The 24,097-nt window shown below is 34.2% G+C and overlaps 1 protein-coding gene across 15 annotated transcripts in view; it reads right to left on the minus strand.

Annotated features, from left to right (window-relative positions):
• The window catches only part of R3HDM1 (R3H domain containing 1), a 139,114-nt gene that overhangs the window by 72,844 nt on the left and 42,173 nt on the right, over positions 1 to 24,097 (minus strand). For 4 of the 15 annotated variants that reach the window (XM_058301057.2, XM_058301040.2, XM_058301034.2 and 1 more), the window contains 11 exons: positions 22,148 to 22,207; positions 21,925 to 22,065; positions 18,202 to 18,310; positions 18,019 to 18,114; positions 16,422 to 16,459; positions 16,286 to 16,336; positions 15,955 to 16,181; positions 13,607 to 13,861; positions 10,768 to 10,919; positions 7,448 to 7,549; positions 5,057 to 5,338 (listed from right to left, as the gene is read on the minus strand). In XM_058301057.2, coding sequence (XP_058157040.1) covers positions 5,057 to 5,338; positions 7,448 to 7,549; positions 10,768 to 10,919; positions 13,607 to 13,861; positions 15,955 to 16,181; positions 16,286 to 16,336; positions 16,422 to 16,459; positions 18,019 to 18,114; positions 18,202 to 18,310; positions 21,925 to 22,065; positions 22,148 to 22,207 — 1,513 coding nt within the window. Of the gene's footprint in view, positions 1 to 5,056; positions 5,339 to 7,447; positions 7,550 to 10,767; positions 10,920 to 13,606; positions 13,862 to 15,954; positions 16,182 to 16,285; positions 16,337 to 16,421; positions 16,460 to 18,018; positions 18,115 to 18,201; positions 18,311 to 20,115; positions 20,249 to 21,924; positions 22,066 to 22,147; positions 22,208 to 24,097 lie in introns of all 15 variants that reach the window. The other 11 variants (XM_058301071.2, XM_058301050.2, XM_058301079.2 and 8 more) reach the window with 9 other exon arrangements.

Here is a 24,097-nt window from a genome sequence, read left to right on the forward strand (position 1 = left end):
TCTGCCTCCCACATGATATCAGAACACAATTCTGCCAAGTTCTCTGCCACTTTATGACAAGGATCACCTTTCCTCCATGTTCTAACAAAATAGTCATCATTTCCTTCTAAGACCTCATCGAAGCACATTTAACATCCACATTTCTATAAATACAGCCTTCAAGGTAATCTAGGTTTTTTCTAATAAGCACCTCAAAATTCTTCTAGTCTCTCTCCATTACCCAATTTCAAAGGCACTTTCACATTTTTCGGTAGAGCAGAATCCCAATTCCTGGTACCAAAAATGGTCCCAGTCTCCTAGAATTGTGGTAACAAAATACAACAAACTGGATGGCTTAAAACAACAGAAATTTATTTTCTCATAGGTCTCGAGGCTTGAAGTCCAAAATCAACGTTCAGAAAAGCCATGCTCCCTCTAAAATCTGTATGGAAGAATCTGTTCCATGCTTCCTCCTGGCAGGAGCCAGTAATTTTTGGGCTTCAGTCTTGGCTTCAGTTACCACATGGTGTTCTCCCCTGTGTCTGTTGGTCTGTGTCCAAGTAGCCTCTTATGGTACCAGTAATAGTGAATTAGAGCCCACCCCAATCTAGTTTAGCCTCATCTTAACTAATAACATCTTAAAACACCGATTTCCAAATAAAATTGTTTTCACAGGAACAGAGGTTAGGACTTGAATATATCTTTTGGGGTTCGGGATTAAATGCATAACAATGCAGAAGATGTGAAGGACACTATCAACCACTTTCATCCAATTGATAGATAGAATACTAAATCCAAAAATGACAGAATAGAAGGCAAATTTAAGTGGAACATTCCCTAAGGAAAGACTACATGCTGAGTCATAAAACAAGACTCAACAGATTCTAAAACACTGCAATCTTAGTTCTCTGACTACTCAAACTAAAACAGAAATAGTAAAGAAATGGTATCTAGAAACCCCCCAGACATTTGGAAATTAAACAACACATTTCTAAATAAGCCATGGGTCAAGAAAGAAGTCACAAAAAGTTAGAAAATATTGAACCTAATGATAATGAAAACATATCCAAATTTGTGAACATCAGCTAAAATGGTACCTAGAGGAGAACATTAAAAAACTTATGAGGGAGCAGATGTAACTCAGTGATAGAGCACCTACTTAGCATGAAAGAGGTCCTGGGTTCAATCCCCAGTACTTCCTTAAAAAAAAATATATATATATAATATATAAAAATATATATATATAAAATTTACATATATAAATATATATATTTATGAAAAAAAAATCTAAAATCAATGCCCTATGCTTCTATCTTAGAAACAAAGGAGCAAATTAAACAAGTTAAACAGAAAATAATAATGATAAAAACAGAAGTCATTGAAATAGAAAATGAAATAAGAGAAAATTAATGAAAATCTAAGTTGGTTCTTTAAGATGAACAAAATTGATAAATCTCTGGCTGAAACGATAAAGGAGAAAGAAGAGATAAGACAAAGGTTAACAATACCATGAATTAAAGAACGGATATCCCTACAGATCCTAAAGACATTAAAAGTATAAGGAGATACTAACAACTTGATGCCATTAGATTCAATAGCTTAGAAGAAATGGACAAATTCCTTGAAAGACAAAAACTGCCAAATGTGATACAGAAAAAAAAAAAAAAAGCCCTCTCTCTACTAAGGAAATTGAATTTGAATTTGTAATTTAAAAACGTTGGGAAGCAGACTTGGCCCGATGGATAGGGCATCTGCCTACCACATGGAAGGTCCGCAATTCAAACCCTGGGCCTCCTTGACCTGTGTGGAGGTGGCCCACGGCGCAGCGCTGATAGGCGCAAGGACTGCGCCCCGTAAGGAGAGCCGCCTAGTGCGAAAGAAAGTGCAGCCTGCCCACAAATGGCGCTGCACACACGGAGAGCTGACACAACAAGATGATGCAACAAAAAGGAAAACAGATCCCTGGTGCCGTTGATAAGGATAGAAGTGGTCACAGAAGAACACGAAGCTAATGGGGGGGGGGGGGTGGCAAGGAGAGAGAAATAAATAAAAATAAATCTTAAAAATAAAACCACATACCTTTCCACCAACACCCCCCCCCTCAAAAAAAACCACAACCACAAACAAACAAACAAACCCAGTCCCTTATGGGTTCTTGGTGAATTCCAGCAGATATTTAAGAAGTAATAACATCAATCCTAAACAAATTCTTTCAGGAAAAAAAAAACGAAAGAAGTCAAATAGAAACCAGTACTACACAGATAACAAAACCAGACAATTATAAACTACAGACTAGATTCCTTCATGATGTAAAAATCCTTAAGAAAATACAGGCACATCGAACCCAGAAATATACATGAATGATACTATATCATGACCAAATGGGGTCTGTTCCAAGAATGCAATGTTAGTTTATTGTTCAGAAAGCAAAGTAATACTCCTTACTAAAAGAACAAAGGAGAAAAGTCACATGAACTACCAACAGATGCAGAAAAAACATTTCACAAAACTGAGCAATTCATGGTGATGACTCTGCAAACTAAGAATTAAGCATGAATGAAAAATCTACAGGTAACATGATACTTAACAGTGAAAAACAGCATACTTTCCCCTTAAGACTCTATACAAGACAAGAATGTCTAATTTCAAAACTTCTATTCAACATATTATACTGGAGATCATGGTTATGTAATATGACAAGAATAAAAACAGCACACAGTTTGGAAAGGATCATGTATGTAGAAAAGATCTTGCAGGCAGAAGATCTTAAGCAGTCTACAGAAAACTATTAAATAGGTTTAGAATGTTCAGAGGATACAAGATCAATATGTAAAAATCAATGTTATTTCTACATACTAACTACGAACAAAAAAATGAAATTTATTAACAATCCCCTACAGAATAGCATCTAAAAACATGAAAATCTTAGGGATAAATTTTAAAAAATACATGGAACACATGTAAAATGGAAACTAAAAAATTTTGAAGAAAATGAAGGAAAACCTAAATAATTGAAGAGAGAGAACATATTCTTGTGGGGGAAGAATCAATATTGTTAAGTCTCCCGCCAGACTGATCTATAAATTCAATGCAATACCAATCAAAATCTCAGTGGGCTTATTTTTTGAAGAAAGCAAAGGACTGAAAGGATAAAACTAAAGTTTATGTGAAAATGAGAAAGACTTAGATTAGACCAAACAATTGTGAGAAAAAGAAGAATAAAGTTGGAGAACTTACACTGCATGAATTTAAAACTTACTAGAAGGCTACAGTAATCAATGACTCAATTTAAAAATACAAAAAGATTTGAGCAGACACCTCACAAAAGAAGAGATGACCAAAAAGTACATGAAAACACTCACAGTCATCAAGGAAATGATATGAAATATGACTATACACCTATTAGAACAGGTGAAATGGAGGGAGGGGGGAGACAACATCAAGTGTTGACAAAGATGTAAAGCAAATTTAACTTTCATACATTGCTGATGAGAATACAAACTGTTCAGGCCACTTTTTAAAAATACTTTGCAGTTTCCTGTAAGTTAAACACTAACTTACTATATGACCTAGCAAATTCACTCACAGCTATTTAACCAAAAGAAGCAAAATCATTTGCCTATACAAAAACTTGTACTCAAATGTTCTTAGAAATTTTATTTGCGATAGTAAAAAACTGTCAACAACATGTAAATGGATAAACATATTGTGGTATGTATACTCAATGGAATATTACTCTGCAATAAAAAAGAATAAATTTTGGATAAATGAAACAACAAAGATGAAACTCAAAAACAGTAAGCTATGTGAAAGAACCCAGACACAAAAGAGCAATATACTATATAACTGCATTTACATGAAGATGTAGAAATTCTAAAACTAATTTATAGTGACAGAAAACAGATCAATGGTTACTTGGGGGTGTGGAGACAGGCACAACTGACTGCAAAGGGACACAAGGAGCTGCTCTTTGAAAAAAATCATTGTGGTAACATAACACAAAATTTTCAAGCGTACAATTCACAATTTTTAAGAGTACAATTTAGAGGTGTTAATTATATTAACAATGTTGTGCTACCATCATCTATCATCAATACTTTTTCATCACCCCAAACAGAAACTCTGTACCAATTAAGCATTAACTTCCCATTCCCTATCCCACCCTAGCCCCTGATAACCTGGTATTATAGTTTCTGATTCTATGAATATGCTTATTCTTGATATGGAATCATACATTATTTGTCCTGTTATGTCTGGTTTATTTTATTCAACAATGATTTTAAGGTGCTTCTATGTTGTAGCATGTAGCAAACTTCATTCCTTTTCATGGTTGAATAATATTCCATCGAATGGATATACCACATTTTGTTTATTCATCTGTTGATAGATGCTGAGTTGTTTCCACCTGTTGGCTATTGTTAATAATGCTGCTTGAACACTGGTGAACAAGTATCTGTCCAAATTCTCTTTTTCAATTCTTTTGGGTATATACTTCGGAAAAGGATGGCCAGGTCATATGGTAATTCTATGTTTAACTTTTCTGAGGAAATGCCAAATTATTTTCCCAAAAGGAAGCTTTTGAGCATGATAAAAATGTTTTATTGTTTAGTTTGGGTGGTGGTAAAATGAGTCTTTATCAAAATTCATGGAGCTGTATACTCAAATGGGAACATTATACATTTTATCCCAGTCAAGTTGATTTGAACAGACATAGACACAGAGAACACATACACACACATTCTAAAGGAATAGCATGAATAACCCAATACTTCTATTTCTTCTTGAAATGCACCATTTTCAGTGCTTTTACCTTCTCTATTTTCTTTCCCTTAAGCTAATTCAAACAAAGAAATCCTCAGAGTCAGAAAGAAATTCAAAGGTCACATAGATTAACCATCCAACTGAAGTGTTACATGGTTGTTTAGCATGTGCTTCAAAATCTCCCGAGGAGGGAAAATAACTATATTTAAACACTCACAAAACTTCTATCTGGATTTAAAAATAAGCTTTCTGAAATAAAAACAATCTTAAATGAGAGGCTCCCACAGGAGTGAAAGGAGGAAAAAAAGTGGCGTACCTGTGGTGAGGGCTGCTGAATATATCCCTGCTGCTGGAGCACAGGCTGGCTGACAGGATGACCAGAGGCAGCATAGCCAGCAGTAGGGACTGGCTGCCCGGGCGGTAGTGGGGGAGGAGGAGGAGGTGGTGGTGGTGGTGGGGCTGCTGTCATGATATAGCCAGACTGCTGTGGGGACTGAAGAACAACAGTGGACTGGAACATGGTGGCATGAGGGTCAGAACCATCAGCAGATGGCTGGCGGGCAAGAGTCATGTGACTGAACTGAGATCCAAGGTTGTCCTGTTAAAAAAGGGCAAAGTCAGAAATCAACGTGTTTCAAGAATATAAAAATTCTAAGACAAGAAAGCAGGAAAACCACAACGTTGTATAACATTACAAATTAAATTTAAACTACGTCTAATGGAAATGTAGAACATGCAGGAAAGAGTAGGCTGTAACAACATTTCACATTAAAAATGAAAAAGACATTTATTTAAAATGAAGATTAAAGGCATAGTAAGCCATCAGGATGTGGAAACTGAGCATTTTTATATTACACAGTTAACATTTTCTGAAAGGACTTCAAAGACCAGGTAATCAACAGGTAAGATCCTAATTGCTCTTTATTTTAAATCATCTCCCTTCTTCTTAGAAGATTCACACTTATGCATTCTCGTATCTCCTATCCTACCTAACAAATTACTTGCAGAAATCAAAACACAAAATCCACTTACTCGTGTTCTCTCTCTAATCTCTCAAAAATAATCTAGCCCTAAGCCCTATCTTCTATTCTTCCCTAGTGTTTTTCAGTCTGTTCCTGGAATCAGTTGATGTTAGACACATGTAATCCAAATGAGTTTTCTACTGCTCTTGCTACTTGGTGAGCAGCCAATGGTGTCCAGCCAAGACGGGGATTCTGATTTACATGCCATCTGACAAGTGGTTCTCTGACTTGATAGCATAAGGACAATTGCACTTAACAGCTTTTACAGGTATAGAAAAATCATGAAAATGATAATAAGGGGTTAAAATGGAATACCCCTGCTCCCAAGGAACTAGAGATGGCAACAATATATATTTCACATTTTGTTAAGCGGTCAACTTTGAAAAAAAGTGACTTATAAAATTGAGGCAATTTAGTTGTCAGATCAAAGGCAGACATGTCTGCAATTTCCATAGTCTGCTGATTTTTGCAAAGTACATTAAAACTATGGAGAAGATAAGAGATTGAAAGGGGGAAACCTAATTTAATGATGAAAATACACGGTTTCACTCTTTCCAAACGGTCATCTGACATTTTCTAGCACCCTCAGCCTGATTTGATAAATGGTTTCATTGGAAAAATATATTAGCTATAATTATAAAATAACATAGCCAAAGATTTCTAAGAGAGAGACTACAACTATGTAACACTGTTAGAATCACTTTGGGAAAGGTCATTTTCTTATTCCAATGATCTGCCATTTTTCAACACATTTTTCAACCTATTTTGGATAACATTTTCAACCTTCTCAATGCTGGTAAAACTTCATTCTCTCAGACTGGAAGTAATTTCTGATAATCATTCAGAGACAAGGGTGGTAAAGAAGGTTGCCCTTAGTTCAAAAGACATACACCCCCAATAAAACAAAATGCTCCTATAAAGTGTCAAGATTTTTTTAATCCGACATGGAAAGCAATTTCAAAATATGAAGGCCATATAGTCTGAATAACAGCATCACTGGGAAAAGTATAAGGAGATTCATTTGAAGGGAAAGTAACATTTTAAATACCTAATATGGACTAGGTACTGTGGAAGAAGGTACGGTGTTGTCATATATGCTTATTAACTGTAGAGTTCAAACAGCTCATATATAGAAGTGTTGAGTCTGATATCTTACTGAGAGCCATAACATGGGGGTATACTTTGTATTAAAGGAGGTACCCTTACTTTAAAGGCAGAGATTAAATATCTAGAGATCTTTGGAAATCTACTTAGGAAGAAGTCCTAAGCAGCTTTAACTTTCAATTCACCCTAATAACTGGTACTGAGTCTACTGGACCAAGGTATTGGGAAGAGACTAGAAAGCTTAAACCCAGATGAAAGCTGCCAGCCCAGGATTAGATGGAACTTGTTAAGAAAAGCTACTAACACATCTTGGGGCTAGAACACTCAACATGAATATTACTTCATTAAGAATAAGCAGGAAAAAATTAGGGTTCAAACAATTACCACAAGAACCCCATGTGACAAATATTTCATGGAGCAGAATAAGCTAATTTAATTATGAGTTAGAAATACTTTTTTGGTACATATGTATCCTGAACTTGAAAAGATCACAAAAAATCATATTACTTCATCACATTCATGAGCATTCATCACACATTTGCCCACAGAAACAATGCAGGAGGTGAAGAGAGAATTAGTACCGCGGTGTATTGCTGGGTGGGTGAGACTGGCAGGAGCGGGGATGGGTAAGGGGCTGTAGAGTACTGAACAGGCTGTGAAGAGGACTGCAGAGGCCGAACAGGCTAAAGAATAACAGGTTGGCAAACAATGTTAATGTTAGAATAAAATGAGAATTGCATAAAATGGCAGTTATATTTTTTTGGCAATAGATAAAACTACATTTATAAAGTCAAGCTTAAACAACATAGGAAACAACAAAAACTATACTAAATGAAAAATATTCTACATAGTAAATCTCTTCTGAACACATGCATGCCTAAATTTATTACACAATTAGAAGGGTAATTTTTTTTTTGCAATAAAAATACTTCTTTATTACAGATGAACTGAAATGGAATTTAGGCTTGCAAATACTATTACCTAACCAAAACCCCAGGTTAAGTCAGTAAAACTACTTATCCTTTTATGACGGAGCTGCCAATTTAGCTATATAATACTAAATAATAAAGTAGTTCATTCATTCTTATGGTAATAAGACAGTAACAGATTATACAATGTCTATGCCAATTACCCTTTTCATTTGATAAGGCATGAATAAATTCTCTTTTGGGACCAAAGTTCCTAAATTTTAGCAATTTTATAAGAAAAACGGGTACCATTAAATATAACAGCCTATAGAATACCACACACACATATATATATACAGGCACGCATTCGCAAACATGCAAACATGAACATACCTCCTTCATATAAGGAAGAGGAACATTTTCCCTGTAACTCAACATTTTTCATTATGAGAGTACAGGTTAGAAGCTGAGAAACTAATCACTTAGGAGTTTCTGGCCACTACTGAAATACTTTCTGCATTTCAGGAAAAAAAAGTATGTTTCCTGGGGGCACTCGAAAACTAGATTTCTTAAAAAAAAAAAAGTTTTTAATCATTTCTATATTTTGGGAATGGGGCCAGCCATCTGTAGGCTAGGATTGGCATATGATAATTCCCAATCTCATAATTATGCAGTTTGTTATAAAGAGATAATATACATTTTGGCTTAAAGACTGTCATAATCTATCTGCTTTACAGTTAGCAATAGGCTGACGAGTGTTGAATGACTTAGAGACAACCAGATAAGCAAGTAGTGGAGGAACCTGGGTAATCTTATTTCGGTTAAAATGTACACTCATAAATCTCCCTCTAGAGGATATCTCCAAAGAGAATGCTTTAACAACACAAAATAAATTAACTGAGTAAGATTGCTCAGGGAATAATCTGAATAAGGAGAAATTCTTATGAAATATAAGATGCTTAATACTTGAGGCACACTTTTTCTGCAAAATTAACACAATAGTTACTGAAAAATCAAAGGTTCATATTAAGTTAGAATTTAGAAAAAAATAGAATTAAAGTAAAAGCACTAAAAAAGTAACAGGTGAATAATATGAAGAGTAGCCTCCTCACAAATCTTTTGGAGAGAAATAAGCAAGCTTCCTAATGGATGACAGTATGTGTCATTTAAATAAAGTGCAAAAGTTTTAGTGACTGCAACTACAGCCTACTCGATGTGTTATTAAGTCAGAAACTGTTAAGAAAACTTTTTTCCAAACAACTTGACCTACTGTATGTCAGATGAAACAAAAGCTTTAGTCTGTTGGGGAATAAAAGAAATAAGTATTGTTAGCACCAAAGGTATGAATTAATGTATCCCAGAGTGTCAAACAGAGAAACTGTGGGCTAGAATACTGATTGAACAACGTGAAATTCTGATACCACTTAGAAAAAAGCCTTAGTACCTCCCTTACCTAACCTCAATTGGTAATTGTCTCAAAACATAGTCCATCTGAAGGCTTTGCAAATCAGAACATTACTTATTTTGCTTGGTTATTTCAAATTCATGGATGAATCACCTCAGAGTGTTTTTGGGATAGTTATTGAGCTTAATATGTCCATTAGAATTATCTGAAACTCTTGAAAAAATGGCAGGAAAATCAGTCATGGAGTTTGACGTATACCCCAAGATTTCACATTACAGTTCATGAAGGCACCTGTTTTCAAAACTCAACTGCCTATGCCTTAATTTTGGATTGTTTCTTATTACTAAAGCAGATAGAGGTATTTCAACGAATTAATCTGAAATCCTCAGAACTTTTAAAAGTTGCCAGGTTATCATTCTTTCTACCAAATTGAACAAAAATGAAACCAAATGAAAATCAGTCCAATAAAGCTCTTGGTCAAACAAACAAACAAATACATAGCACTGTGAAGAAAACTACATGATAGCAGAAAATTAAGAGGAAACTCTTTAGGACCAAGTTGAATGAAGCCATGGCAGAGGACAGTGAGAGCCCTTTTATGCAGTCTATGGTGTACACCTGAGTGTATGCAATCAAATGGCACTGTGAAGGGGATTTGGGACTGTTTGGTAAACAGCGTTAGGCAATCTCCTCTATATATATGACCTCATTTGCATTGTTTTAGAAGTGCATCAAAAAACTTTTCAGTCCAGTCCTTCTACTTTAAATAAACTGCCTTCTCCAGTAATATGGGCCTTAAATGCCAGAGATGTAATTATTTCAAGACTTTCACAATACATGACAACTCGTATTTAAATTATTATGCATGTTCTCACCAGTAGAATATTTAGATAATCTTACTGGAAAAAAAGCAAAGCACTAATCCTACTAAACTGTCTTTTAATATGTTACATACTTTTAAAAGTTAGAATGAAAGTAAAAGAGTTTTAAGTTTCCCCAGGTATAACCAAATTCTTCCAAGATGGATAACACATCTTTTGGAAAAAAGACTGAGTGTGAAAATACATGTGTAAACTCTAAATGTTTATACAAATTAAAGATATTGCTAAGAGTGCTTCTGGGAATTCTCTTACACCTTTTTTGTCTTTATCTTTCATAGGGTAGGTGAGGTGAAGAGTAAGTAACTGGCAGAACTTAAGCAACCCACCTCAATTTCTTCTAATTGCTTAATCTGTTGAATCTTGAAACAGCTCACTCTGCTTACTTGGGAGTGGGGAGAGGTAACAATCTTAGTTTTACTTTCAGCCCTCTTCTCTAGTTCTTGCTATTGTGAAAGAGTAATAAATTACTTAACAGATGTGCTAATGAGATTAAAAAATTCCCGTCTTTTCAATATATATTCAGTATTAGGTGAAAAGCCTTTGAATGCAACTTCTATTCATATGAGTAGTGACTGGGATGTCACTGGAGACAGAATTTAAAGCTCTAAGAGATACTTACTGGGCTATTTTAATTATAATTAGTGATATTAGTCCCAAATATGCAAAGGCAGGTGAACTTAGCATTATGTAATCATGGGTATGTGCACCTGTGAGAAAATGTGATTAGCTGCTTGTTGTTGAGGTGGTGGGGGTGGCAGAGGTGGCTGTGGAGGTCCAGGCACTTGGGTTCTAACTGGTTGCTGAGTCATAGGAGGATTATACACAACTGGACTTCCATCTGGGTTTATGAAGGGCTGACCTGAAAAATTTAAAAAGGAGGAAAAATAATTACAATAGAGTGGAAAGAAAATAGGTCATTCTACTAACAGTTTATAACACCTGTCTACTATGCTTTATCCACAATACCTTATCTGTGGTTCCAAAATCCCTGCGATTATGAAAACGACAAGGTTTTCTTAATTTATTAAGCGAAGTCCAAAATAAACCTTTAATAGTCTTTATTTTTCCCACTTAGTATGAATATTCAAATGTTTGCTGGAGCGTGTGGAGCTACTGTTCCAGAGTCTACAAAGGTTATTTTATAATATATATTATTTGCCTAAAATCCTAAAAACTCTGGATTCTGAAACACATGTTGCCCAAGGGATTCAGTTATAGGATTACGGTCCTAAAAGGCTATAGCATATTTCAGTTTAAAAGAGAAAAAACTTGAAATATATAGACCACATTACATATATATAAATAATAAAATTAAAACTAGATGAAAATGGTCACCCACCACAAGCTTCAAATTGTGAACTTGATGTCAGGGTCCTGATTTTACAACTTCAATTTTGTGAAGTTGTAAATTATTTTTAATTCCAGCAAGCTTTGTTCATAGATAAGAGAAAAAGCTAGAGAGAACTTTAATTTTCATTTTAAGGATTTGTTCTTTGCTTACAAATTTTGAGAAGAAGGATGGCTATTTTAAGTAACTAAGTACAACAAATTTTACTCTCTCTACACATATATTCTAAACAATATTTTCTTATTGTAAAACACAACACTTTTATTGTAGGAAAACAATGCAGAAATATAGATAAAATATTTTGGGTATCTTCCAGACTTTTTTCAATGTAGATATAAATAGAGTCAAAGATTAGTACTTTTCCTACTATATTCTAGACTGCTTAAAAAAAAAAACCAAAATAAAAAACAAAAAAACTACATGAAATAAACTCCCCTTTGAATATGACAAACATTTAAAAGGGGAAAAATAGAGAACATAGAGAAATTTCACTGAATAATGGCTTTTTAAATTGCCTTTCTTCCATGGTAAACCCTTCTCCATTTTTTTTTTTTTTTAAGGAAATGGCATATAAACCTATTTGAGAGGGAAGACTGCACTATTCCATTGCAATCAAGTAGGAGAACACCTCCAAAGTAAAAATATTTCCATCTGTTAGTTTCCTTATAATTATATAACACCACAGATAACCAAAAACAAGTCATACTGGGTACTGCTGATTGTGAATTTTGAATTAACAAAAGGTAAAGCACATCTGGGTAGAAGCAGTGTTATAAGTCATTTAAGGGCTGTCTGAAAAAAGCTAGAATTGTTCTAACACTATCCTAAAAAGACAAAAAGATGACTTTTGGACTAATTTACAATTAAGAATACAATTCAAATTCAGGTTGATCAATTTCTCTATCACTTCCTACTCAACTGAATCTTTCATGCCATCAATATATTAACTAATGCTTTTTGAAAGAAACAGAAAACATAATAGTAAAATATTAAGTCATCTTATATCCTGCTGTAGGAAAAAAGGAATAGTAATACAATAAACATGAAGGATAAGGAGTTAACTTGTTATTGTGCAAAAACTGAATTAATTTTCATAAAATCAGTTATTTATGCTAATTAAATTCTTACAAAAGAAACAAATATTCTAGTACTTTATCTTGAAAAAGAGATGCAAATGAAACCTGAAGGCAATGTGTTCTAAGCTATGAATTTCTCTACTAAAAAACAAAAGGACAATTCCAGGGATACTTAGAACCTTAACACTCTTAAAATCTATATCTATCTCATCCAACTTCTGTCATTATGATTTGATCACATTAGTTAAGTCCATGAGTTCATAAGGAAAGTTATCTAAAGATTTTAGATTGTTTTCATTAACTGACCAAATGATTGGACTATGTTATTTTGAAGAGGCCAAGACTTAATGTGATCTTTTAAAATATGATATTTTCTCTATAATGTCAATTCTCTATTTTTGCCCATCAACACAGAGAAACGTATTATTACTGTAGTTGGTTTCCTTATCTGTAAAATGGGGATTTTACCCACTTAACTGGGTTGCTATAAATATTACAAATGATGTATTTAAAGCAGCTACCACAGTACATGGCACATAGTATATGCTCAAAAAAAGTAATTATTACTAGATAATTGTCAAGAATAAGAACATATATTGTCAATTTAATTCACAATGACTACCCATTTTCTTTTAATATTAAGTCTCCTATTTTTTTCCCCTCAGTAGAAAATTGAGGAATTATAAATTGAGAAGGGCAATTTATAACAGTTTTTCCCCCCCTTCATTATATAATGAGTAAGAACTACTTACTTTTTCCTTCTTCCTAAAATGCATACTATTTTGCCCAGGATAAAACTTGTATCAAACAAATCTGTTGTATCAAATAAAGTTCTTTTAAAAGGAGCTATCTCATTTATAGGAAATGAATTACTGTTTAATCATAGTTAGGCCATTATTTGGCCTAGAAGATGTCAAAGACACATAATGGAGAAAATACTTTCTGACATAAACATTTTTTAGCATTATATTTTTGCTAAAGATTTAAGGAAAATGCCAATGATTCATGAAAAAGAAAAAGCTAACAATACACATACATACAATACATTTAATAAGTATCCTTCAATTTTCAGGTAAGTCCTGATTTCTGAATGGAAATAAACACTTTTTTCTGGATACCAACCTGTTTGTGGGTTGATCAGAATACTGCCAGGTGGTATGCCTGCCGCTTCCAAGGGAAGCAAAAAGAAGCTAGTGCTAGGAGATGCGACTTGCCCATTTAGGCCACCATCAAAGGAAATAGAACTATGAGTGCTGACAGTTGGATAGACGACAGGTGCGCCATGAGAAGACTGGCTGAGAGCGGTACCAGGAAGAGGCTGCTGGATGTGAGAAAGAGAGCCCGTAGATGACCCTACACTACCAGAAGATTCAGAACCTAGGGGAGGAGTAACGAAAAATGGATTTTTTTAAACCTCATATAAAAATTCAGGTTTTAAAAATATAACAAAATTCATATTGCATAACATGCAGTTATAACATAAAAGCAATGGCTATTTTTTATTTACTTTGCAATTTTGCTTTCCCTCCCCGTCATGAACAAAATACAGCAAAGTGACCACATAAATTGTCAGAGAATTTGTAGCCAAAGCATGCAACTTAAGCAAGTTTATACTAACACCAGCCACAGACAGCCAGCAAAAAACCTCAATACCCACATTCCCAAAAGGACAAAGCTACATACATTTTACCTTTTAGATTACCACCTAGGTATATACAGATTACAATTTTCCCCCAGGAAAAGGCATTTAGCACATCCAAATGCCCCAAATCTCTTTTATATAAGAAACCCCTTTTCTATAAGAACACAGACAGATTAAGCACAGTATAGAAAATAACAGAAATGATAAATTCTCTATTAAGAGGAACAACTGGCCAGTTTCACCGCAGAATTTCATTTCTCAGTTTATAGTCTTCCTATACAGTAAAGTCAACTTTCATTTTTAAAAAATCACAAGGGAAAGAGAGAACATGAAAAATATTCCATGTACTTAACATTAGTATGAGCTTAAAACTGTCTCACTGCACTTAATAAACTAATTTGTTTAGTTTTTTTAAGCTGCTTTCATACATGCCATTTACTTCATTTGTTATTATACAAAGATGGAAAATGCCACTGACTTTCAGCATAATGGCTAAAGGTGGACAATGAGACAATCAAAGTGAGGATAAGATTTAGATAATGCATATGTGGTTACTTAGCTTCTGAATAAGAGAGTTCACTCTGGAATGGAGAATTAAACTTTAATGAATGAAATGAACAAATGTGATACACTATATAAACTGCTTTCCAAAGAATAACTTCTATTTTAAGTTGTGCTGAAAAGACTATTGACAGGAATAATATAAATTTATCCCAGGCATTAAAAGTCAACTCAAAGAAATAATACTTCTTTTCATGTCTAAAGATAATACAGATTATAAATAAGCAGTAAATGTTCTTAAAGTTTTAATTCAGCATTGTATCTACATGACTTTCTCATGATGTATGAGTAATTTTTCAGATAAATGCATATTTGATACAAATGCAGATTTCTTATACTCAGAAATTCTACCTATCGTTAACAATATCCTATTATAATGAGTACATTTTCAATATCCACATTGTAAGGAAAAAGGTGACAAGTGTACTTATAAGCCTGGACAATTTAAAGGACTGAAAAAATACGGTCACCTTTGAATATACATCTTTAGCTTCAATCCTTATCTGCACGAACACCATATGTTAGACTAACTTCAAACAGGCTAAGGAGAGAGTCATATCTGCTGACTTTCGTGGTTATTTTGGGATAAAAATAAAGATCTGCAAGAATCTTACTGGCTTCTTCGGTATTGAAGCCACTTAGAGAAAGCAAAAGAGAAAAAATATTACGAGCCAATGTAGTCTATGAATAAAGATTCTAGGAGAATGAATGTGTTACTGGTATTTCTAGGTATTTATATTAATTATATTACTTTTATTTGGTTTTAAAATTCCTAAAGAACTTCTCAGCAATTTTATTCACTTTTTCAATAGCAAATGAAGACTTTATCATGAGAGCACTACAGTAATCAATAGTATTAGCTAGAAAATGCAATCAATGTTCAATAATCCTAGGTCAGAAACCATGCCTTCCAGCTATAACTAAGCAATAAAGAGTTTCTGATCACCTCTGGGCACTCAAACAAGAAATGACATTTCACTGAACCAACCTGATTGCATTTATGTCACATAAAATAAAATTTTAAAAAATTTAATTTTAATGAAAATTTTTATTTAATTGATGCTTGTAAATGTGTCTCCAGGATAGAAAATGAATTCTAAAGGTCAGTGAACAAATTCCCTACCCCTTAAGTAGTCTGGACCCCATACTGCTGTAGGAATTTTACATTTTAGGATAATTAGAGGCCAAGTGATAAATAAAATGCTAAGAACATGAACATTAGGAAAGCTAATGTTTTCATTGCACAATTCTATGCATACATTTATACCTGTTTTTGAAAGCCTGCCTATGCTTTTGTTGCTTCCAGAACTATCACCTCTTGTTAGGACTGAAATTCCACTGAAGCTGCTGGCTTTGGTGACAGCAGGCTTTAAGTTTCGGAGGGAGCTGTCTGAATCTGTGCTGCTCCAGGGTCGTGGTTCAGAGTACTTCAGCTCATTCTCAGTGCTGCTTTGATGGCTATTTGTTGATCTCCCCGAAGCATCTTTATTAACTCTGTAATTCAGAAAGAAAACTTTGAAAAGCTAATAAGGAAAAAAAGAAAGAAGGAAAAAAGGCTTCAATTTTCTAATACGGTATTGAAAACATGCTTCCAATACCTAAATATTTGGCGCCTTTGCTGGGTACCACTAGCATCTTCGTCTTGGATTCTGTTGGCATTTTAATAAGACATTTTTATTTTTATTAGCACCAGCCAGATAGTTACCAAAACAAATGTTAAAAAATTTCCCTCACCTTTTGTCAATAATATAATTCTCTTGGGAACACAGGGACTAGAAAGAAAGAATAAATATTAGAAGTTGAGCTTTTATCAACTACCTAATGCGGTCTGTAAACTTGTGATGATAAAAACAGGCATGCATAATATTTTAAAAAATCACACCCCTCCCTTCAAAAAATTTGAAATAGTGAAAAGGATACACAAATAAATGATAGAAATTTTTTCTGCTTGGAGATACTACACTTATTTTTAACAGATATTCGTTTTTGTGGTACAAGTTAATTTGAAATTCAAACATTCTTTTCCAAACTAGTGAACCCATTTTCATGATCATACCAAGTATTCATCAGCTTGCAGGTTCCACTTCACTCACTCAACAAACACTTGATCACAAGTGTTTTGGATGTGGCTATAGCATTGAACAAGCAGCTGTGCCTTAAAGGAGCTTTCAGTCAAATTTCTCTAGTGCTGGGCCTCCAGAACCCAGGTTATAATCCAGCCACTCTGAATCTTTCGTTTCTTCACAGGTATCAAGTTCTCCTTCACCTCAAAGCCTTTGCAAACACTGTTCCTCTACTTGGAACTCGATTTTGTGGTGCTTCTCTGCTGTGTCCCATAGTTTGTAATGTTTCTCTGCTGGGTTCCCTCTTATCCCCCTATGTCTCTATATTTATAGGAATTGTCATTACCTGGCCACTTATCAAAGGCCTCTCCCTAGAAAGAGAGATAGTTCTAGTTTAGGCTCTGAGATCAGCCAACCTGGGTTGAAAGCCCACGTGTTATTTTCTAGGTATGTGGCCTTGGGCTAGTTACGTAGCCTCCTGGACCCTCAGTTCCCTTATCTGTAAAACAGAAACAATACTATCTACCATATAGAGTTGTTTTGAAGGGACAGATAAAACTGTCCGCAGATATATTCCTCCAGTGCCCCATATAGTACCTACTATACATATATGCTCAATTAGATTTGTTGAATGAACATTATAAATCCTTACTTATCTGTGGCAGTGTTACCACACATCAAACACATTCATAAATCTTTAAATAGTACTGCAAAGACTATGTGCTTGACAGATGTTGGTAAAATCAAACTAATTCTCTTTTGGTATATATGCATAAAATAACTAGACATTTAACACACTTCTTATATAATCATTTTTAAAGTGGAAGTGAATATAAATCTAAAAAATAAATTAGTTTTATTTTGAAAGAAGAACAAATTATTTCTCAAAGTAAATCTACTATCAAGTAGGGTTTAGAGTACATTATTTTGTATGCAGTAACCAATGTCAAAAATCTCACAGTTGTCAGAAGTCTAGAAAAAGAAAGAAATGACACAATCTATAAACTTAGTCCAAGGTTCTTTCAATGACCCCTGTCATCTATCTTCTTCCAAGTTTTGAAAAATTTTATGTAACAGCTGCAATATAGTACTTGGTAAATTATTAAACTTTTTAACATAAATAAGACAGACCTCAATATTCCTAAAAGGTTTATGTGTAACAAATGGTTAAAAATAAACATGACCAATTGCTTAAAGGGAGAGTGAGATCCTACAATACAACTAGCATACATTTTAATAGGAAGACCTAAATATAATTTAGTACATACATCTTGGGAAAATATCCGATCTCTAGCTCTCTGGTACTCTTCTTCTCTTTCTTCTATAGATTTGCTTCTTCTGTCATCTTTCAATCGCATTCTCATCTAAAGAAAAGAGAAAAATTAACCCTAGGAAAATGAGGTACTGATACAGTCCTACAACTATGAAAATGCTTGATAGTTCTAGGTTACCTGGTTATCATCTTTGTCAAAGCTAGAGTTATCCCTCTTGAGGATGTATCTTTTCTGAAAGTCTTCACCTTTATCATCCTTAATATGTTCATTAAATTTCTGATCAGGTCTAAAAAAACAAACAAAAAAACACACAGAGGAACAAAAAGATAAATAATACAGGAAAAAGAAAACATAACAGTTAAATTTTATGAAAACAAAAGTTTCCATTTATAGTGGCATTAAAATACACTAAGTTATCTCATTTACTCCTTGTAATAATCTTATGGAAATAAATTAATTATTCCATGTTATGGTTGAAAGGCTGTATCTAATATAGGGAGATTCTGGAGTTAGACTGGGTTCAAAAATCCAGCTTTTACCATTTACTGCTTTGAGCCTTGCACAAGTTACTTAATCTTTCCATTCCCCAGTTTCCTATTTGTAAAATGGGAATAATAACGTACCTATTTCAGAGGGTGGTCCAAGGTGAATACATGTACAGAACTTAAAACAGTAAACAGTAGAAACTTGTCATTATAAATATTATTGAGAGAACCGAGATTCAAATGTTAAGCAACTGTGCAAGGTCACAGGGCAAGTACATGACTGAGCCTTGATTGGTGCCCAGGTCTGATAAACTCAAAGCCTATTTATTCCCTTTCCATTTCCTCATCTAAATGTAAGAAAAAAATTCCGGGTCAAAGCAGAATTTGGTTTGGTGTTACAAGATTGAAAATAATCAAATATTTTGGGGTTGAATTAACTAAGAACTTAAGAGACTACTTTAAAATGCATCCAAGTTCCTAAAAATTCTTTTTTTTAAAAATTTTTTTAAGGATGTACCAGGTATTGAACCTGGAACCTCATTATGTGGGAAGCTGGCACTCAACCACTGCGCTACATCTGCTGCCCCCAAGAATTCTTAATTACAGCAGAGTGCAATGTTGTTTTATATTAACTGAAACAGATTAGAAAAGAAGTTCTTTTGGGAGGTTAAAGTTCTGATCTAATTGGTAATGATTATAAAATCTTAATATATTTTATTATGATTGGTCTACAAGATTACAGCACCTGGAAAACCAATTTTCACCTCCTGAAATATATTCTCAATTTTAGCAAATTAAATTTATTCAACACTCCTATGACTTAATGTCATCCTATTATAAAACTGGAATTGCACTTCTGAAATACATGACATATAAAATTATATTTAGAAGCAATAAAGAAAATATAATTGAACCCCGAAGTAGTTTTACACTTCAGAATACTTGTTTTTTTAAAAGCATTTATCTACATCATTTATTTGATGTTTAGCAACTCTATTTCAAGATCCTTGAGTGGAAGCACTGTCATATATTATTGAATCTGCAGCACCTAGACCATCACCATTCAACAGAATTTTCTACAATGATGAAATTCTGAATACTTGCTTTAGCCTAGTAAATATTTAACAAAGTACTGTATGTTTCCTGTCAAATTATGCATATTGTGACTTAAAAAGGAGAATTATCTAAACAAGCTAAAGAGATTTCTATGTTCAGAATGACTTAGATAATTGAAACAGAAAGCAGATCTCCTTATAAAGCTGAAGACAAAAGTAGAGGAGGAGGAAAAAAACCAGCAAAAACAGCTGTGACAAAACTGATGAGAAAGAGACCACTTTCTTTAAGGGTCTGAAAGACTGTTTAGTTCTGACAAGGGCAGAATGTGGTTGTTTTTGGTCAATGATTGCCCAGTTTACTTATATCAACTATTTTTGGTAGCTATTCAACGTCATACTTTCTCATTCAAGGAATTTATCCTTGTGTGAGGAATTTATTCCAAGTCGAACCATAAGATTTAACAGGGGCCTGACAACTTTTCTAAGAGCAGCTGGATTCCCACACCAAATAGCATTGGCAGGCATTTCAGCTAACCTTAAGACTGTCTTACCTCTTTCTTTTATAGATGCCTGAATTTACTGCCCTGCAATCGCCAACTTCCCGCTCCATTGAGACACCCCAGTGGACACTGGGTTGTTGACATCCATAACACCACTGGTTCAAGGCTGGAGCGGGTAATCTGCCTATGAGGAAAAGGTAAGTTTGTTTTTATTCAGTGTGGAGCAGATCTCTAAGGTTTTCTGATTTACAACCTTCTTTATATCCCAGAAGATATAAAATTGGAATACAGTGTAACTTCAATGATCTGAAATGTCATGTTTGATTATGTTACTGGCCTCTATTCTTTACATCACAAATATCTCTAATTAGCTAAACTTGATTACTTTCACAAAGAGAACCTTAAACCTTTCTGACTTCATTCACAGCATTCAAATAACTGAGGTTACACTGTATTGAAAACCTTAGAGAGTTACCAGTCGAAATGTTAGTTGAAATGCCTGCTAATGTACATGTACTTGGGTATCCAGCAGCTCTGAGTAATGTTGAAAGGTATTGATTAAATGAATTAGAGTTCTATTTACATTCAGTTCAGCTCATAACTTAATGTTACTTCCCACTTTAGCCATAATATCACTAATTTGGGAAGAAGCCATAGACCTAATTGATAAGCATTTTTAAAAAAGACTAAAGGATAGAAAGATGAAAATTAAATCAGGTTCACATTTTTAGGCCAAAAATCCCTAAAGGAAGAAAGAATCCCTCTCAAAGGTAACCACCTTAATTAATTTGATCTAAGTTGCATAATGACCATTTAAAAATATTAGGTTCCACTGATATATCTATTTAGTTGAGAAAAGACTATTTGAAACTGAAAAAAAAAAACCCACAAAAAACAAATTAGTTCCAACAAGCAAGATGACAGTTTTAAGGGTAAAGGCCATTATAGCAGAAGGGACATAGGTGAATTTAACATAATCATGCAAATGGACTGGTTCATGAACAAGATCTGGAGTGACATATGGAAAAGGCAGAAAAATAATGAGCTGAAAAGCACATTTATGAAGTTTACTGCTGCTCACTACCACAGTTCCATTGTTGCCATTTAAGAGGTAGAAAAATTCTTTGGCTAGGTAGATCACCACCAATGATAAATTTTAGCTGAACTCAAATAGTTGCTTTAGGATTAACCTTAGAAAAAAGCAGCAGTGGTTGCTGCTTATATGTCACAACTTTAGTTGCTTTTGGATTGGACCTTCTGCTCCCAAATATCAGCACAATTATTAAAGCAAATTTTCCTATCCCCTTAAAAATTCCTCAGTAAATTATACATAGTCCAGGAAGGGGACACAGCATTATAGATAACACTGAATTAGCTCATAGTCGCATATTATTGAGGAATTAAGTAGCAAAAACAGAAGAGGAAAGGGTGGTAAACTGAAGAGGATTAATTAAATATGAGGGTATTCAAAACAAGTTCTACTTGTTTTCATAAACTTGCTTGAGGCTGACCAGAGCTAAATAAATTACATTAATTAATTTAAAAATTCCTAAGAGAATGGTTAGCAAATATCACTGATATGCCCTCCTATCCATCCATCCATCCATCCGTCTGTCTGTCTACCTACCTACCAACCAACCACAACCATGTGCCATGGTCCTCATTCCCTGCCTTTATTTGCATTTAGGCGAGTGCCTACTGTTTGAGTGAGCTAAGTTATTTTTTTAGTCCTATCATATAAGGTCACATGAAGTTTAATTAGGCTGCTCAACATGTGGAGAACCTTAGATAAAAGGTGCTGTAGAAAGATAAAGCATTATTAAACAGGTATAATATACACCTCTATCTCTTGACACTTACATTCTTGTATTGCTAGTTTTATTTACTATGACAGACTTCCCACTCTGATCAACATTGTGGTCTAATCCAAAGTAAGCAGCTACTCTGTGTAACAGCATCCTATGGTAAGATGTCATTGGGGGAAATTTTTTACGTGGCGACCTACAGGTATAAGAAAAACCAATTAGTAAGTCAAGGAAAACTGTGACAATAATTCCTTTTACTGCTAAATGTCAGGACTTACTCATTATTACCAATGAAATCTAAAATTTCTTGTTCCAATTTCAGCAGCATCATTCTATCCCTGAAACAAGATACAAAAATTCTTATATATAAAACTTAACACTGAAATAATCATAATTGTCAACAGGTAAATAACTAAATTTTTCCCCTAAAAACTGTACATTGAGGACTATTGCAAGATTAATGCTATAATATATACATGTTTGCTAAAAATGTAATGTTATAAAAGAAATTAACGATGACTTTTTAAGTTTAGCATTTTATTATGGAAATTTTTCAATATATGCAAATGTAGAGAGGATAGGGTAATGAGCATTGATGTAGCCATCACCCAACTTCTACAATTATCAACATTTGGCCAATCTTCCAACATTCTGAACTGTTAAGTATCACTATATTGGAGTCTGCTGTGCAAATACATGGATGATAAGCGCATATTAGTCTTTACTTCCTCATTCAATATAGCTGAGTGATAGCAGGAACATGACTTTGTTATGCTGAACTCCATAGAAACAGTACTCTGAAGAACATGCAATTCCAGGAACAACAGGAATACCCCCATGGGAATCCAATGTTACTATACAGTTGGAACTATGACAGAGAAAGAAAAACTACATTATGAACTCCTGAATTAGGAGAAGAGAGCTTTTCAAATCATTCTGTAAATTGTAATTTTTTCTTTTTAAGAATTTGGGGACTTTTTTCATACAAAGAAAAATGAACCAAAGACCTCCAGCATGTAAAAATAAATAAGGACTCTAGGGAGTACCTCATGTGCTCCTTTAGACACTTGGGCCCTGTTTAGTGCACTTAGGCTGTAACAAAATTAACGGTATCATTCCTCAAAGGACCTCGTTGCTCACATACTAAGAACATGGCTCAAAAGTTTTCCTGTACTTACTGGAAATTTCACATATATGTGAAAAACATAACTCACAGAACCGCAAAGCTAGAAGTAGCTTTACAGATCATTTGATTTTTGTCCCCCAAATTTTATAGATCAAGAAAACTAAGGGAAGAGGTTTATGTTTCCCTCCAAAATATATACTCTATTGTAGATTTCTCCCAAATTCTAATAAAGGATATGGTACCTCCTGCTTAGAATGTCTGAAAGGCTATATATCAGTCCTGAGTTTGTTCCTCCCTCTAAATTACAAGAGTCTCCATGAAACTAGTAAAATTGTTTCCCCCTTCATTCATTAAACAATGTCTACTTGGATATTTCAAACCAAAGCTGAAAAGCAGGTTACAATGTAACACATATTCTAGCAACATTCACTTTTTACCCCAAACTTGGCTCATCTCTATTATTCCCCATCTCAGTGCCACCACTTATCATACCAGAAACAACAGCATTTTAGGCCCGTTACTATCCTTTAGCTAACCCTCCTATCCAGTCAATATTGCAAATATATTCTATCTATTTTTCTATCTCCATTGACACTAGATTCAAGCAATCATAACCTTTGGCTTGAATACTTCAACAGCAGTATATGGTCTCCCTCTGCCTTCCCTTGTTTCCTCCTAATCTATTCTACCTGGAGTATCCATAATAACAATCATCTTTTAACAGAGAAGTGCCTATAGGTCATGCCCTTCCTTAAGTGTTTACCACAGGTTTCCACTGCTTTTAGATTATAAACGGACCATTTGTAATATGGCCTACAAGGCAGGTATGATCCTGACCCTCAGCTACCACTTCAGCTACACTCCCTGCCCCTTACTAACACAACTCTGGTCATCTTGGCTTGTCACAGTATTTGCCAAAATCCTTCCTGCTTCAGGTTTCTTGACAAACATGCTGTTTTCCTTGCTTAGAACACCCTCTTACATCCTCTTTTAGAAACTGCTTCTTCTTTGATATCTTTTTTAAATAATAGCATTTATCACAATTATAATTATATAGTTATTTGGACAATTTATATATAGAGGGGGATCAACAAATATATTT

This window comes from Dasypus novemcinctus, chromosome 7 (assembly GCF_030445035.2).
Source record: "Dasypus novemcinctus isolate mDasNov1 chromosome 7, mDasNov1.1.hap2, whole genome shotgun sequence".
Classification (NCBI taxonomy): Eukaryota; Metazoa; Chordata; class Mammalia; order Cingulata; family Dasypodidae; genus Dasypus; species Dasypus novemcinctus.